Raw genomic sequence first — 17,409 nt, 5'->3', positions numbered from 1 at the left:
ACCTATTTTTGTAAATAAAGGTTTATTAGAACATAGCCACACCCATACATGAGTGGTTGCTTTTGAGCTACAAGGGCAGAACTGAGTAGTTTCCCCAAGACCACCGGGCCTAAAAATATTTACCATCTGGCCTTTTAAGAAAAAGCACGTCAACCCTGAACATGAAGAAACAGAGAAGTATAGTATAACATTTTCACTGAAAACCTGCTCAAGAGTAAACTGAAGAGTCCACACAGATGCTTGCAAGCAGCAATGGTAGATAACATTTTTCTTTTTTGGAGGGGGCGGCTGGCCAGTACAGAGATCTGAACCCTTGACCTTGATGTCATCAGCACCATGCTCTAACCAACTGAGCTAAGTAGCCAGACCTGCTAACATTTTATTTAGACCTCACTGTGTGCTAGGTATTGATTGCACTAAGTGCTGTAAGTGTATTATCTCACGTTAATTGAATTCTCATGATAACACTGAGTAGATTCTTTTTTTTTTTTTAAGATGACCGGTAAGGGGATCTTAACCCTTGACTTGGTGTTGTGAGCACCACGCTCAGCCAGTGAGCGAACCGGCCATCCGTATATGGGATCCGAACCCGGGGCCTTGGTGTTATCAGCACCGCACTCTCCAGAGTGAGCCACGGGCCGGCCCCAACACTGAGTAGATTCTGACTGCAGAGGTCTAGTCCTTTGCCAGGATCAACATGGTCAGTGACAAACCCAGAATTCAAACCCAGGCCGAGGTCTGTGTACCTCTGAAACCTGCATTTGTATCTATGAGGACACACAGCTTCCCAGAAGGCTCTTTCTAGCCACATCTAGCAGAACCCTCAGCACTCTTGAGACTGGTCTGTCTCCTCACTGTCCTCAGAAGACCACCTAGAGGGCCCCACTTCCTTGGGGATGCTCAGGTTGTTCCTTCTATCTTGAATGCCCACTCTTCTCTTTCTCTGAATTCTACCAATTTGTCAAGACTTAGTTAAGCTCTCCTCCTCCTGAGGGCTTCTCTTTGCCCCAGTTATTTTCCTTTTATTCTCCTTCCAACCAATACACAAACTGTTGAAGGGCAGAGGCTGCTCCGCACAGCACAGAGCCTCTGCTCACATTGCATGCATGTGCAGCAGACACTCATGCTCCTTAAAAACAAACAACACTCGGGGCCGGCCCGTGGCTCACTCGGGAGAGTGCGGTGCTGAGAACACCAAGGCCCCGGGTTCGGATCCCATATACGGATGGCCGGTTCGCTCACTGGCTGAGCGTGGTGCTCACAACACCAAGTCAAGGGTTAAGATCCCCTTACCGGTCATCTTTTAAAAAACAAACAAACAAACAAACAAACAAACAAACAAACAACACTCATGAAAATCACTGCCTTCCCTCCCCTGGAGAAGATGCTATTTAGTAGAACTACATGTCAATCCAAAATGCCAACATTGTCCATGACTTGGACATTCTCTTTAACTATTAACAAATCAACAACCACAGGCTTTATTAACACCACCTGGGATGTGCCTGCTATACACGTTCCCTTTCAGGAACAGGGACAGCTTGCTTTTTATTGTCATTTTCATGCAATTGTGTTAACTGTTAAACTCTCCAGTGCTAACCCCCAAGAATCCCGTCTCCATATCAGAACACAGGTCCCCTTGGATTCAGGTGAGATAACAGGGGTTTTACCTCTGTGGTGTTACAGTGTATGTTTGCCATCACAAAATCTAGGTGTGAAAATAGCTGAACCCAACACCACTGCTCAAGGTAGTAGTTACCCTTGAGGGTGTAGTTTCTGGGAGGGGGAACAAAGGGAATTCTGGGATGATGGTCATGTTCTGTTTCTTGGTCTTGGTGCTGGATAAGGGGGTGGGTTCACTTTGTGAGAACTCACTAAGCTGTACACAGAATCTGCGCACTTTCTGTATGTATGCTATATTTCAATACAAAGTTCTAAAAAGCTCTTAGCAAATAGTAATGTACAATGGATCTTTGCAAAAATACACATCTCATTTTCTTCATGCAATGTCCTTATAAAAGGACAGGTAAGGCCATTTTACTGGTGGTAGGATGGAACAAAGGCAAAGCAACTGTCAAGGTGTTGTCTGAGGGTACTTCAAAAAGTCTGTGGAAAAATAGAATTAAAAGATAATATAAATCTTTTCGTGAACTTTTTCTTTTTTTCTTTTTAAAAGATGACTGGTAAGGGAATCTTAACCCTTGACTTGGTGTTGTCAGCACCACGCTCTCCAAGTGAGCTAACCGGCCATCCCTATATAGGAATCCAAACCCGTGGCTTTGCTGTTATCAGCACCACATTCTCCCAAGTGAGCCACAGGCCAGCCCTGTTGAGAACTTTTTGAAGTACCTTTGTACAACAAATTTAGGTGAGACTTGTATTCAAGGAAAAATCTGACCCCAAGACTGCTCTCCCTCAATATCCACTGCTATAGCCAAACTGTCTCTTATTAGAAGCAGATACTCTGATTCAGAAAACCAAATGCATTTCATGATGTAAGAATTATATCACAGTTGTCTGAAACAAGCATAAGGAATTGGCTAACAAGTACAAACAGTATTGTATAACAGCCTTCAGGTGATAAAGCATTTGAGCCATCTTCAGATCTCATAAAACAGAGGAACTGGCTCTACCACAAACAAACAAACAAAAAAGCTGCCACTTACTTAGACTGGATCGGATACCATGCTAAACACTATACTTTCATTAGATCTTCACAACAACCCTAATTTTATCCCTGTTTTACAGATGAGGAAACGGAGGCACGGAGAGGTTAAGGAACCTGCCCAAGGTACAGGGTTATTAATTGGCAAGGTGGAGATTCAACCCAGGCAACCAGACTCCATGTTCTTACCACTGACGTTAGTCATGCCTTTAGTTGTGATGCATACAGGGGTGAGTTCCCTGTTTCTAGCGTGTGACTTATCTTTTCTGGAGTGCATTATAGCTCAATAAAATGTGCTTGTCCAAACGTACACAAGTATAAGCATCTTGACAAACACACCCGACTGTTTCATAAGTGACAGCCTGATTTACAAAGTGCATCTCTGCCTTCAAAAGACCCATGTTCACACATGTCAGTGTCATGTCCACCACTTCTCTACTGGAGACTTCCCCACTTTTTTTTTTTTCTTTAGGTGGCTAGCCAGTATGCGGATCTGAACCTGTGACCTTGGGTTATAAGGCTGTGCTCTAACCAACTGGGCTAACTGACCAGCCCAACTTTCCCCCATTTATTTGTTTGAAATCCAAAAACAAAACAGTCGGCCTACCTCAAGCCGTCATCAGCCCAGATTACATTAGAAAGGTCAGCAGTATTCCTTTTTCTTCCATTACAATAGACGTATTGCTTTTTAACAAAGTAATTGCTCATCCTGCATTCCTTGAGTGATCAAAAACTATACCCCGGGCAGGCCCGTGGCTCACTCGGGAGAGTGTGGTGCTGAGAACACCAAGGCCCCGGGTTCGGATCCCATATACGGATGGCCGGTTCGCTCACTGGCTGAGCGTGGTGCTCACAACACCAAGTCAAGGGTTTAGATCCCCTTACCGGTCATCTTTGAAAAGAAAAAAAAAAAAAAAAACTATACCCCATTACATTAGCCAAGCTCAAGAAAACTAAATAAACAAAACTCTTGCTGGATCTCTGGAATATTGTGCTTCTAGAGGAACATTTTAGTAACAGCATTCTGGATCTACTTTTCTTTTTAAGCTACATTTATATTTATGAAAAGTAAAATTGCTTGTCTGTTACTTTGGAAGAATTTAAGTGGGGAAAAAAACAGTTATAATGGTTGATTTAATTAATTCTCTTCATTTTGGTTCCTTGAAGTAGTAAAATTAAGCTAGTGGGTTTTTCCCCCACCCGAGTCATTTTCCACCCCAGTTTCTAAGATTATCAGGTGAGCTAGGAATTCAGATTAGGAAAAAAATCCATTCTGGTTTGGCCATTTAGGTTTTCAGTGAATATGAATTAACGACACCTTCTAGCAGGGGACCCTTTTTCAGATAAGCTGACTTCATTACACATACATGCCCCTGACAGGTAATCATTTCTACCTAGAATCGGGACAATTATCTCTACTGCGGCAAGTCCCACAGCAAGGCGTCCGTGGTGTCACCCAGTTCCACGGATCAACATCCCAAACGCAATTCCTGGGTACTTCAGGTTCAGTCAAAGCTCTGCCATTGGCCTCTCCGGATCTGCCATCCTTGAGCAAGATTATTCAGGGGACTTCCCAGGACCAGAGCCACACCACTGGGCAGACGGAGTTGCTCATCACTCAGCCTTCCCCTGCCTGCCAGCCTCCCGGCGATGCGAGCCGGCACGCGGTGGGTTCCGCAGGGTGCTGCAGGAGGGGTCCCCCGCCGAGTGCGGGTCCCGGCGGGTCGCGGCCCTTCTCCGGGAAGGCAGGGCCCTGGGCCCGGCTTGGGGAAGCTCTGAGGATGCTGACCTCGTGACATCAACTTTGTTGTTTAAAAACAGCTCCGAGGCGGCGGCGCTCACGTGAGCGGCCCGGCTTCCCCTCCGCGGGCCCGGGGCTCCCGGCGGCCCCTCGCTCCCTGGGTGGCGGAGGGGAAAGGCGGTGGCCCCCAGTCACGGTGGCAGGAAGGGGCCCCCGGCCCGGGCGAGCGACGCGGGAGAGGCAGGAGGGGGCGCTGGGCGGGGCAGGGGGTCCCGGGCCGAGTGAGGAGGCCGCGCTCACCTTCTTCACCGACAGCGAGATGTTCTCCAGGATCCGGTCCTTCACCTCCCGCGGCTCCATGGCGCCGCCGCCGCCGCCGCCTCGCCGCCGCTTCCCGCGCCGGGGGCCCGGGGCCGTCGCCAACCGCTGCCGCCGGCCGTGCGGGGGCTCCGTCGTGCCGGCCGCGGGGCCCGGCGCCCGCCGCCCGGCCCTCGCCTCGCCCGGGCCCTTGCTTCGCCTCGGCCCGGCGGGGAAGGAGGCCGCGGGCTGTGGGCGGCGGCGGCGGCGGCAGGAACTGATGTCAGGCGGGGCGGCGCCAAGACCGGCGGCCGCGGGGGACGTCCGTGCCGCGCCGCGCTGTGCCCGGGACTCCCCGGGCCCCCGGCCCGCCCCACACACCCCCGAGCTCCCCACCTCCGCCGCTGACACCCACAGACCCCGGGGATTCTGACCCCTTCAGCCCACAGACCCCGGGCCCGGCCCTCCTCAGAGACCCGGGCCCTCCCTTTCCCCCTTCCCCCTCCCCTCCCTCTCCCCATCCTTTCCCCCCTCCCCCTCCCTTTCTCCCCTCTCCCCCTTCCCTCTCCCCGGCCCTCGTCAGCCCACAGACCTCCTCCCGCGACCTCCCCCCACCCCACCGACTGGGGACCCCAGAGACCCGCACAGACCTCGGGCCCAACCCTCTTCAGAGACCCCGGAGCTCCCCACCCCCTCCTGCCAGGGACTCTAAGACCCCAGCCCGACTAGCCAGCCGGACACCCCCTCAGCCCACAGACTTCTTCTATCTGGCTTCCCTTCCTTAGCCCAGGGGCCCCTCAATGTACAGACCCAGGACCCCCAGCTTTTGGCAGACTGGAGAACCCAGCACCCCCACCTCGCCCTGCCTAGAGACCCCAGCCCCTCCACTCCTCAGTCCCTCACTTAACCAATTCTAAACTTCAGGTCACCACGGGGTCCCTGGTGCCCCTCCCCACTTCCAAAACACACCCTCTTCCCTTCACCTTCAGACTTAATACCCTTCTTACCCCTTACCCTTATCCCAGGTCTTCTGCCCCACATGGCCTGAGGCCTCAACTCCCTCAGCCCCTGAATCCACCACAACAAGTCCCCTTATCCCCACACACACCGCTCCCCAAATTCACCATCTCCTAACGACCTCTTCAGTGAGAATTCTCACTCTCCTACTGGGCTCACTTCCCTCATTTACTACCCAAATAAATATATCCTGATGCATCCATTAGTCCCTCTTTTTTATTCTTTGACACCCCAGTTCTCAACTCTGCTCCCCAGTCTTCTCTGCTCAGGCTACCTCGTCCCTCAAGTCACCTCAGTACCCTGTCTGAAACACTGATCCAAAAGGGACCCCACCCCCACACACATCCAAAAGATCCCTCCCCATACCTGTTTCCTAAGAAGAGGCAAAATGGTGGTAGGTTTTATTTTGTTTTTCTGTGTCTAAATAAGGGGATGAAATAAACTCAGGAAAAGGAAAGACAACAAGTACTTGAGAAGCTGGGATTCACATCCATTACCACCTCAGCACAGAGAGCAAGAGTGAACATTGATGATGATGGTGGTAAGTGCTGAGTATAAATGTGCCATGCACTGAGCTAAGTGCTTTACATACATTTTTCTCATGTATCCTCACACCATGCTTGTGCAGATGAAGGAACTGAGGGATGGGAATTAAGTAATTTGCCTAAAATCCTACAGCAAGTGATGAAGCCCAGATCTGACCTCTGGGCTTCTGGGAATCTGACTCCAGAAACCCTTTGTATCCTTTTCCGGGCCAAAGACCCCTCAACATTTTTGCATACTATTCCGGGAGGCAATCTCATGGGAGCTTGGTCTAACCCTTTAGGGAAAGAAGCAAAGTCTCTATGGTAACTAAACCCAGGCCATTTTCTTATTCATAGTGAGTTCAGGAAAATAAGAGATAACAGCCTCTGCGGAGCTAGGCGTAAGGCAGAATAAGGACAGGTGTGGATTAAGGCTTCAGTCACTGGACAGGAAGAGAAAAGATTGAGGGCAGAGGACACATTATTTTGAATGAGGAAAGAAATAGCCTGGTGTCCCGAGGTGTTTGTGGCAAGTAGGAGGAAAGTCAGCCTAGATGAAAGACTGGTCTAACCGTGCACTCCCTTCCCACTCCATCCTGCCTAGGGTGCCTACAGGCCCCAACCTGTCGGATGCAGCCCTGGCTCATGAGAATCCATTCAGCCCAAAGTTGAACCAATAAAGGTTGTGATTCTTCTCTGCTGTTGAATAGCAAGCCATCTTGGGGTGAGTACCGCCTTCCTACAAATGCTATTCTTGGCTTAGACACATGACAGATTCAACGGGTGTTTTTATTACTTGGCTGTAAACCTGGGGTGACTACTTGGTCTGTGATGTAAGAAAGTGGTGGCATTTCTGCTACACTCATATTGTTTTCATCTGCATGAATTTGGGGATGGTCACTTTCAACTTTTTACAACATTCAGAGGAACATACAGTCTCACAGCCTACCATACTCCTAAGGTTTGCACAGATATGTGAATGGGTGGGAGAAGAGAGGCAAATTTAATCTAACAGGACTTCTTGAGGCTGGCCGGTTAGCTCAGTTAGAGCACAGTGTTGTAACACCAAGCCATACCACCCAGCCGCCAGAAAAACAGACTTCTTGCAGGGAGGGAAGAAGCCAAGTGTGCGTTCATGTGAAGATAATTGCTCCTTGCACGGACTTGAAATGTGAAGTCCATCCTGCCTGTCAAAAACAGGGCAACCCCCCAAAACAAGGATACCTGTCAGTCCTGTTACTGGGAGTCATTTAAGTTGTAATTGAAGCCCATTTATGTACTGAACAAGACTTTGCTGATCTCATGGAAAGTGCATGAGACTCTGAGTCAAAGGGCATCAAGAATCAAAAGCCTCCACTGACTCACTCTAGGGCTTTGGGCAAGTCACTCTGCCTTAGTTTCCAAATCAATAACATGAGAAGAATTATTCTTTTTTTTTTTTTAATTGATATTGTATTCACCTAAGTCTCATAGTGCTAAATGCCATCAGGTGAGGGAAGAATTTGGGAAGGAGGACCATCGAAGGGAGCACCAGGTCTTCTTTACTCTTCTTTCCAAAGATGTGTACTGCCTCAGAGAGGAAAGAGGAAGGAAAAATTCTGGCAGCTTCATCCTGCCACACCCCTAAAATTCATTGGACAGTATTGTAAAAAAAAAAAAAAAGTGGAGGATGGTTTAAGGAACTAATTCCTCCCTTTTCCCCCAACTCAAGGCAAATATTTGTGTTTCTGGAAGAGGGAGTAAATTTTTTTTTTTTTTGGTGGCCAGACGGTAAGGGGATTCAAACCCATGACCTTGATGTTATAAGGCTGTGCTCTAATCAACAGAGCTAACCGACCAGCCCCCATATATTTTCTTGGTCATCAGTCTTGTGAAGCTGTTTGATCCTCATCTGGAGAGGGATAGAAAGGAGGGGCTGGTTGTACACAATTGCAGCAACCCAGGTTCCCACATCTCAACTCTAGCACCTAGAAAGAGTGCAGACAATCCGCAACTCTAGGACTGGGCAAACCAAAGCAAGGCAGCTTTAGTCTAGGTGATTAGTGTATGTGTGGCTGGTGGGCATCGTGATCCAAACCATTGACCTTGGGGTCACAATACCGTGCTAACCAACTGAGCTAACAAGTCTGCCCCAGTCTAAGAGGTCTTATTTTAAAGTGTGGAACATCCAGTTTCTTCCTCATTACCATCTAGTCAGCAAGATGGGTTGGTAAAAATTAAGATTATCATTTAACCTACTTTAAAAGACTCCAACAGCTTCCTGTCATAGCATTATGGAATAAAATCCACACTCTTTTCTCTGGCCTCCAAGGCCACAGCTGATCTGATCCAGCCTCCCTCCCTGACTCATCTAATCTCTCCACTGCTATGTGCCAGCCGCACCAACCTTCTGTTTTTCAAACATGCTAGTCTGTTCACACCTGAGGGCCTCTGCTGGGAATGCTCCTCCTTAGCATGGCTGAAGTCTCTAGCTGTTCACAAAAATCTGGTCTCTCTCCATTGTGGTAGGATTGTAGCCAGGCACAGTGCTAGACTACATTTCCCAGCCTCCTTTGCAGTAGGCACGGCTATACATACAGTCGAGTCCTCTCCAGTGGAATGTGGACAAAAATGAAGTGATCCACTACCAGGCTGGGCTTCTAAGTGAGTGAGTATTCCTCTTCCATGCTGTTTCTTCTTCCACCAGGTGGGATGAACAAGGTGTAAGGAGCCTTGTTCCCTGAAGCACTGCATGGAGGAGAGCAGCCCATCAACCAGGAACATCTTCCTTGGACTGTAACATAGGCAAGATACAAACTTTTGTTGTAACAAATTATTGAAATTTTGGGCCTCTTTATTCCCTCAGCCTAGCCTAACCTAATACATCCCAATCCTCACCTGGCAGGAGTTGTCTTGTCAGTCAGGACTCAATTTAAATATTACCTTCTCAGACGATCTTTCTTCTTGATTACTTAACAGTAGTAGCCTCTGCTCATTCCCAGCCTGTCAGTCTACTAAATTTTCATTGTAGAATTTATCTCTACCTGGCATCATTTTGTTTGTTGTCACTGTCCAGAGACTGCAACACTGTAAGCTCCGTGGGAATGTGCACCTTTGCTCAGCTCAGTGCTGTGAGTCTGGTACATGCTACTGAATGTTTATTGAAGGAATATCTTCTAATCACTTTTTTCTGATCAGTTGTCAATTCAGTTGGGATGCAGAAACATTTTTACCTGGCCATTGAAGTAAAAGGACAGAAAGAGAACAAAGGACAAATGTAAGGTTGCTTCTCTTTACAACTGATTTGGGACTTTGGATAAGGAACTATAGTAAAAGTCTATACAACCACTAGCAGAGAGGTGCTGTTTGCTAATGTCTCAATTTAGTCTGATGTGTGAGTATAATAAAAAGTACTACTTCACACAGAAGCCTGCAAACTTACTTTGTTTTTTGTTTGTTTATTTATTTATTTACATTCTATGTTGTTAAACTTACTAACTATGGAATGCCATCTGTCTTAAATCTACATAAAACTCAAAGTCAGCAGTCATCCTGGTCTAGAATTCCTAAACCTGCAAATGGACCTCAATGACCTGGCTGGGTCAGGTACAGTTCTACCACTAGCTAGGTCACCCACTAATGGCAGAATTCCTCAGTGCCTTTGAAATGAGGAAACTGAGGCAGCATAATGGTGTTCATGGATTTATTCATTCAAAACATGTCTGAGTGGCTGCTATGCACAAAACATAATTCTAGGTAAAGGATATAACAGAGAAAAGGGCAGACATAAATCCCTACCCTCATGGAGGTTACATTTTATTTATTTTTAAATTTTTTATTTTTTAAATATTTTATTTTTTATTTTATCGTTACACAGTGTAAACATTTTTTGTGGCCCTTTACCAATTTCTCCCTAACCTCCCTCTCCCTCTTCAAGGAGCTTACATTTAAATGGGGGAGAAAGATAATAAAGAAGGAACATAAGTGAAACAGTATGTTAGGTAGTGGTCAGTGCTAAGGAGAAAAATGAAGAAGGGAAGTGTCGTAGGAAGGGGCTATGACTACAATTTTAGATAAAATAGCCAGAGGAGGCCTCACTAAGGTGATATGCTGTTACTTATTATCACCTTAGTGAAGCTTTCTCTGGCTACTTTATCTAAATACTTTACCAAATATTTTATTTACCACATATTGACTGTACATATTTAAATACATTATCAAATATTTTATTTACGGCATATTGACTGTACATATTTATGGGGTACAGATGATATCTATCTATCTATATATAGATATATATATACTTTTTTATTTTTTGGCAGCTGGCCAGTATGGAAATCCAAACCCTTGACCTTGATGTTACAACACCGTGGTCTAACCAACTGAGCTAACAGGCCAGATATTTTATTTGAGTAAAGACCTCACAGAAGTGAGAGAGAGGCTGTCCTGGTGGCTCAGTTGGTTAGAGTGCAGTGTTATAACCCCAAGGTCTAAGGGTTCAGATCCCTGCACTAGCCAGCTACCTCCTGCCCACCCTATCCCCTCCCCCCCCAAAAAAGTGAGAAAGCTATGAAGGTATTTTCATAGCAAGAGCATTCCAGGCTAAGGAAATAGCAAGTACCAAGCCCCTGAGATGGGAGTAAACATGGAATATTCAAGGAATATACAGACCAGGGTGGCTTAGAGCTGAGGGAAAGGAAGGGAAGCAGGAGGTGAGAGCAGAGACGTAAACTGAGGCCTCAGAAACATTAAAGACTTTGGCTTTTACTTTGAGAAGGGGACCCACTGAAAGGTTTTGAGGAGAAGTCTCATCTGATTCAGTAGAATCATGCTGGCTGTTGTGCTAAAACCAGAATGTAGGTAGATAAGGGAAGGAGTAGGGAGACCTGTTGCAATATCTCAGGTGAAAGGGAACAGTGCCTGGACCATGGTTCTAGAAATTATCAGATTGCTAATATATTTTGAAGTGGAGACAATAGGATTGATTTAGGATGGGTAAGATGTAGGGTCAGGGTGTTAGACTGAGCAACTGGGATGAAGTTGTCATTTACTTCTCAGGGGAAGACTGAGAGGAGCAGGCTGGGGGTGATGGAGAATCTCTGGCTCAGGTCCCTTGAGTTTCATATATCAGGGGCTAAACAGGGAAAATGTTGGCTTTTAGTAACTTTCTAGGAGGATCCAAGCCATACTAGATCTCTATTTTAGGACAAACTCCATAGATAAGGATTGGTCGTTTGTTAGTCCCATTAATATACCTCTGAACAAGCAAGCAGTATCTGGTAACAGTTTAGTCCTTTTATATGAGATGGCACATGTTCTGCTTGCTACATATTTTGAGGTTTAGAATTATGTTCTTTTTAACTTTTTTTCTATTTCCTTGTATTTCTACCCTTTTCTTACATTTTCTCCTTCTTCTTCCTCATCTTCTGTTATAACACAAAATGGATAGTCTTTTTTTCTTTTTAGTAAAGATGCAGTGAATTTGCCTTTCTCTCTGCTGTCAAGAACCCCTAATTCTTTCCACTAATAACTAGTTAATGTCTCACAATTTCTACCACCATAAATCAGAGCTCTATTAAGTTATTAGAAATCTCATTTCAAATAAAATTGAATATCAAAAGATTGAGATCTGAACAATGGCAAAATAATACTTATTCCTTTCAACTAGAAGTAGACTTTGCTGTCATCATTCTTTTAAGCTAGGCAAGGAAGTGTGACAGAACAAGGTGGGATTTGGGCCGGCCCTGTGGCTCACTCAGGAGAGTGCGGCGCTGGGAGCCAAGGCCGCAGTTTCGGATCCTATATAGGGATGAGCGTGGTGCAGACTACACCCTGCCGAGGGTTGTGATCCCCTTACCGGTCAAAAAAAAAGAACAAAGCGGGATTTGTGTAAGCTACTCCCTGTTTAAACCAGCTGGTCCATGTACAGTACAAACCTATATACAAAACAATGATTGTACGTTGGTTTACACCCGACTTAGGGTGTTTCTAAGTTACTCAAGAGTCTTAAAATGGTTAATTTTGGGGGCTGGCTGGTTAGCTCAGTTGCTGTCAAGGGTTCGTATCTCCATACTGGCCAGATGCCAAAAAAAAAAAGAAGTTAATTTAAAAATACTTTAAATTAAAAAGAATTAAGCACAGACACATCATTTAGAAGATTTAGGCCACAAAAGACGTCTTGAAACTCAGAAATAAGGGAAGCCTCTAAACAGTTCAGAATTATGGGTCTCTATTTGTAAATACTTCACTGGGAGTCAAGACAAGACTCTACTCCCAGAAAATGGACATTCTTTCTGAGGCAAACACTAAGTTAGCCTACCTCTCCTTATTGGATTCCAGCTAGTCTACATATACCTGCTTCTCCATCAGCTGGGTGTGGCCAGGTAATTGTTTTTGCTGATTTTGCAAGAAGTGATGTGCACCGTTTCTGGGTCTGGCCCATAAAAATCTCTCAAGCTTGACTCTCCTCTCTTCCATCATCTTCCAATTGAGTGCTGAAGGCCAGGGCAACCTTTGGAGCAACATGAAAATGGCAGAGCTGCTGGAAGCATGGTTCCTGAATGACAGGGTGAAGAGCCCTCCTACCCCAATTCTGCCTGACTTGGACCCACATTGGACTGTTAGTGAAGGCGAAACAAGGATTTTTTTTTCTTTTTTTTTTTTTTTTTTTCTTTTTCGTGACCGGCACTCAGCCAGTGAGTGTACCGGCCATTCCTATATAGGATCCGAACCCGCGGCCGCTGGGAGCGTTGCCGTGCTCCCAGAGCAGCACCCTCCCGAGTGCGCCACAGGCTCGGCCCGAAACAAGGATTTTTTGTATGACATTATTGATATTTGGGGTTGGTTTGTTGCAGCAGTTAGCCTACCTAATATAGAAGTGGTACTGAAGTAGGATGTTCATCACAAAAATCTAAAATACGATACTGATTTGGTGATCAAGAAAGAAACTAATATAGGAGGCTGGAAAAATGGAGACCCATGTTATTCAGGGGGCAAAACATTTGGAAAAACTGTCTCTATATTAGCATGCTTTTACATTACAAGGACCTAAGCTTAGAAAAGAATTGGCTGGTTATAAGCAGAAATGAAAAGGCATAGAGCCCATATCATGTGGGACCTTGAAGACTTGTAAAAAACCAACTTCCTTCTCCTAGACTCCAGTTGGAAATAGGCTTTGAATACCAAGGTCCAAGAAGACTCAAACCTCCAGCAAAAATCATATTAAGGTTTTCCCACTCAAATATATTTCAGATGAACTCAGGGTAGGTGCCATTGAGTGGACTAGAGTTGCAAAAGCAAAGAAATGAATCAGGCTTGAGAACTGTGTATAGGAGAGAACTACAAGTGTGGCTACTGGCATGCAGAACTGACTGGAAGTGAATAATCAGAAGCCTACCAAGTGTTACTAAGCAAATTGTTTTGACAGACACTACAAACCCAGATTTTAAAGGCCCCGATTCTTCTCCAAGCCTTTAGACAGCCCTTAGGCCCGTGGACTTGTACCAGCAGTACACTAGTTAGGAAAGCCGTGCAGCTCCCATGGAAGGCAGACTCACACCTGCTCAGATGGGCCACAGACAATGGACAAGGGAGTTCCTTCAAAGGGTATAATCAGAATCTTTTAAAAAATTATTTATTTTATAAACAGAATCTTAAATAAAGCCCTTCCAATGCCTGTCCAGCATGACTTTCTCATTGTTGGGGCCACTGACATGTATTTCCTGCTCTTCCCTTTTCCAAGTGGGATTTGCTATTGCACTTATTCTGTCCCTGCTCCATCACTTACCTCCAAGCTCAGTTTGCCAGACCACAAGGAGTCACAATCAAGACTTGAAGGAGAGGACATCAAAGGGGACTCTGGACATTGGGGTCAATGGAATACCTGGATGGGACATGCAGCCATCTCCTTTGGGGAAAGGGTATGTGTGATCTATGAGGTGAAGTTGAAGGACTGCTGGCTGACCACCAAACCGTGCCCCTTATCTTCCTGGGTATACAAGTACATTGTTTCTCAGTCCCACTTGCAGTTTGATGTGATCTTGTGACTGAGTTCCAGCCAGTAACATATGAGAATAGAAGTGATATACACCACTTCCAGGCCTGGTACATAAAAACTGTGAACAACCCTCGTTCTCTTTCCCTGGCCCAAGGCAATCTTGGAAGCCACATGTTGAAGAGGGCAGAACCCTGGCAGCCTAGGACCCTGAATGACTGACTGCGTGGGGCAGAGCCCTTTCCCCACATCAGACTGATGAGTTTACTCAACTTCTGGAAATCCCATTTAGCATTCTCAAACCCCTTAAGTGATACAATGAATAATACTACTAGCTCACATCACTTTGTGCCAGGTACTATCCTAAGCACATGTATTAACTTGTTTAATCCCTACCGCCACTCTGATAATACCCATTTTACAGATGAGGAAACTGAAGCACAGAAATGTTAGGCAACTTACTTAAAGCCATATAAGTCTGCCTCTAGACTAGTCTTAACCACACTATATTGCCAGTGTTATTTCTATACTGCACAACAGCTACATTACAAAATGCACATTTTTTACATAAGCAGATGGTCATCCTCCTGCAATGGTTACTTGGAAGTTAATTTAATGGCTCTGAGATGCCCATTTCTTTTGGGGTTCAGGCACATGGCTGCAAGTCACCATACCTGGGTATAAGTTATCTAAAGGGGCAGGGAGATGAGACAAGGACAAAAGTGACCACCTCGATTTAAAAGAAACTGATCAAACAGAAGTCTTATGATAAAAACTTTATTGTCTTAAATATCAAATGTTTTACACACCACTTTTTCTTCAGAAAGTTCCTATTAAAAAAAGAAAAATAAAATAAAGTGTTTTGATTATTTAGGGCTGATTTACATTTCAGTATGTGACAAAAATTCAAACCCAAATATATCTAGTTCACTCAGCTGCAACAGGTCTTATGTTCAGCCCCTACACCAATGGCACAATGCAACCAACTTTGGGATTCCTGAGTTTCATTCCCTTAAATTCTCAAACTTTCCACAACTCTCAAAACCAAAGAATTACAAGAGTGAATGAGCCACTGGCAAGCCTATTTGCCTAATCAGTCTAGTTCTTTTTGTAAGATGCAGTAGTCTCAGAACTTAAAACCAGAAAATCTTGTAATACATGAACAACTTCAAGAACAAATAAATGGGGAAAGAAAGAGGTTTCTAAGATTTGCCAAATATGGGTACAAAACTGGTAAACAAACCATTCTTGAGTGCAAAGGCCATTAGTCCAACTTGCCATGAAGATTTGAATAAAAACGAGCAAATCAATTTTCATTGTACGTGCACAGTGAAAAAAGCAAATTCAATCAATATGTTGAATTGCTCTGAGGGTATCACCAGAACTATTTCAAAAGGATGATCAGGTGAGCAGAGATTGGAAATCTAATCATTCAAATGGAAGTCTTGGATGGGTGGCACAAACTCAGAAAGCCGTGGGGCCTTCAAGGAAGAAAAAACAAGTCTGGTCAGCATCAGGTAATCTCAGGCAGAAGGAATCTGGAAACAAACTCACCTGCCCCGGCAGGAAACACAGGTTTACCTTTCTTTAGGCTACAGACGCATTCATTCAAAGTTGCATGTAAAACAAACTCTTGTTAACAAAATTATTTCCCATCAGAGATGCATTTTCCCAGGAAAAGATACCCCACTATGACTGCTCCCCAAGTTAGCTAATGAAAACCTTCTTCAAGTACATATTTAAAGGAATACAGTTCTGAAAAACTTGTCCTAATTTTGTATTCTATGACACCCCCCCCAGATCTTCCTGCAGTTTTTTTAAACATTCTCTAACCCCTATGCCCTTTTACCTTTTTCTTTGCAGATTTCGTTAAGATGCCCTAAAAACTTATCAGCTGTGTCCTCTCAAGTTTTACAGCCCCTAGAGGGTCTAGATTACCAATCACTAATACATAACTGGTAAACGTTTGAGAAAGTTTTCTAAGTATAAACCTCAGAAGTTACTAGTTAAGATCCAGAAATTCTACCTGTATGCTTCAGTATTATAACATATACTGTGACATTTTAAGTAATGGGTTAAAGAATGTCCCTTTGATGGAGCTGTCCTGTAGAAAAGACTTAGTAGAGCCCTGAATCCTCTTGTAAATCAATCTTACTCACCATCTGGTCCCAGAACTATTGCTTGCTACACTTTCTGCTCTAGATTCCTGTTTTCACATGCTGCATTCAGCTGCTTTAAAATAGCACATCCTGCAGGATCTCTGCTAAGTCCTGTTAGCCCAGATGGTCAGAACTCCAGAGCAGCCATGCTGACAGGAGTTGTGTGCAGGGAAGATACTGCAGCACACTCCATGTCTCCGCATTGCGGGAGATCCTGATGGAAGGAAAGGTTGACTGTCACGGTATGTATTTAGGGTCATCTCCCATTTACTTGCAGCACTTCTACCCTACCCATTCCCTGTCCTCCACCCCAGCATTACACATGGATTTCTCAATACCTGATCTTTTCAGGTATTTCCACCAAATGTTATATTTTTTGTTGGTTTCTGATTCCATATTTTTAAAAATAGATTTTTTACAGAGCAGTTTTAGGCTCATAACATCTGAATCCATTGTGAGCCTGATTTTCTTAATCTGCTCTGAATTGGAACCAAATAACTCTGATATGACTTTTTAAATAAAAGCATGCTAGTAGGCAAAAACAGATTTTTTTTGTGTTTTTTAAAATATGACCAGTAAGGGGATCTTAACCTTTGACTTGGTGTTGTCAGCACCACACTCTCCCAAGTGAGCCACAGGCCGGTCCTCAGATCTTGTTTTTGAAGCTAAAATTAGTTCCATACCCCCCACTAGACTGAATGCTTATCAGGGGAGGGTCTTAAATCTGTCACCCATACATCCCCAGAGTTCACCAGTGCCTGGCACACAATGTTTGATGAATGCAGCAATGAATTATTATTCAAAGACTCATATTGCATAGCCTTCAAGAGAGTAGATTTCCTCTCATATACATATGAGATTTTCTTGATCTTTTCCTCTCTTGACCATCATAACACTGATAGTACAACAAAGAAGATAATAAACATCTAGAGACCTTTTTGGTATGTCTGATACAAAAATCAGTATTACAATCCTTCTATCCAGGGAAATCTAATGATTTGATGTGGGATAATTCTGAATCAACTCAATACAAG

The 17,409-nt window shown here is 44.7% G+C and overlaps 1 protein-coding gene and 1 long non-coding RNA gene across 5 annotated transcripts in view; one reads left to right on the top strand and one right to left on the bottom strand.

The window, feature by feature from the left end:
• The window catches only part of PLEKHM2 (pleckstrin homology and RUN domain containing M2), a 36,354-nt gene extending 31,397 nt beyond the window's left edge, over window positions 1–4,957 (bottom strand). Inside the window, exon 1 of one of the 3 annotated variants that reach the window (XR_010024175.1) lies at window positions 4,707–4,956. Coding sequence is in view for 2 of the 3 variants with exons in the window: in XM_063104108.1 (XP_062960178.1) it covers window positions 4,707–4,766 (60 nt within the window). In the remaining variant the exon portion in view is untranslated. Of the gene's footprint in view, window positions 1–4,706 lie in introns of all 3 variants that reach the window. The other 2 variants (XM_063104108.1, XM_063104106.1) reach the window with 2 other exon arrangements.
• On the top strand, window positions 4,246–9,615 carry LOC134383211 (uncharacterized). Of its 2 annotated transcripts, XR_010024177.1 has the most exons (4): window positions 4,246–4,332; window positions 6,150–6,261; window positions 6,849–6,968; window positions 8,931–9,615. It is a non-coding gene; the product is annotated as an uncharacterized LOC134383211 (long non-coding RNA). The 2 variants fall into 2 exon arrangements; XR_010024176.1 differs by lacking the exon at window positions 4,246–4,332 and having other exon boundaries at window positions 5,411–6,261.
• Window positions 9,616–17,409: the final 7,794 nt, after the last annotated feature.

This window comes from Cynocephalus volans, chromosome 8 (genome assembly GCF_027409185.1).
Source record: "Cynocephalus volans isolate mCynVol1 chromosome 8, mCynVol1.pri, whole genome shotgun sequence".
Classification (NCBI taxonomy): Eukaryota; Metazoa; Chordata; class Mammalia; order Dermoptera; family Cynocephalidae; genus Cynocephalus; species Cynocephalus volans.
The sequence above is the reverse complement of the archived record's forward strand: the minus strand, read 5'-3'. Positions and strand labels throughout refer to the sequence as shown.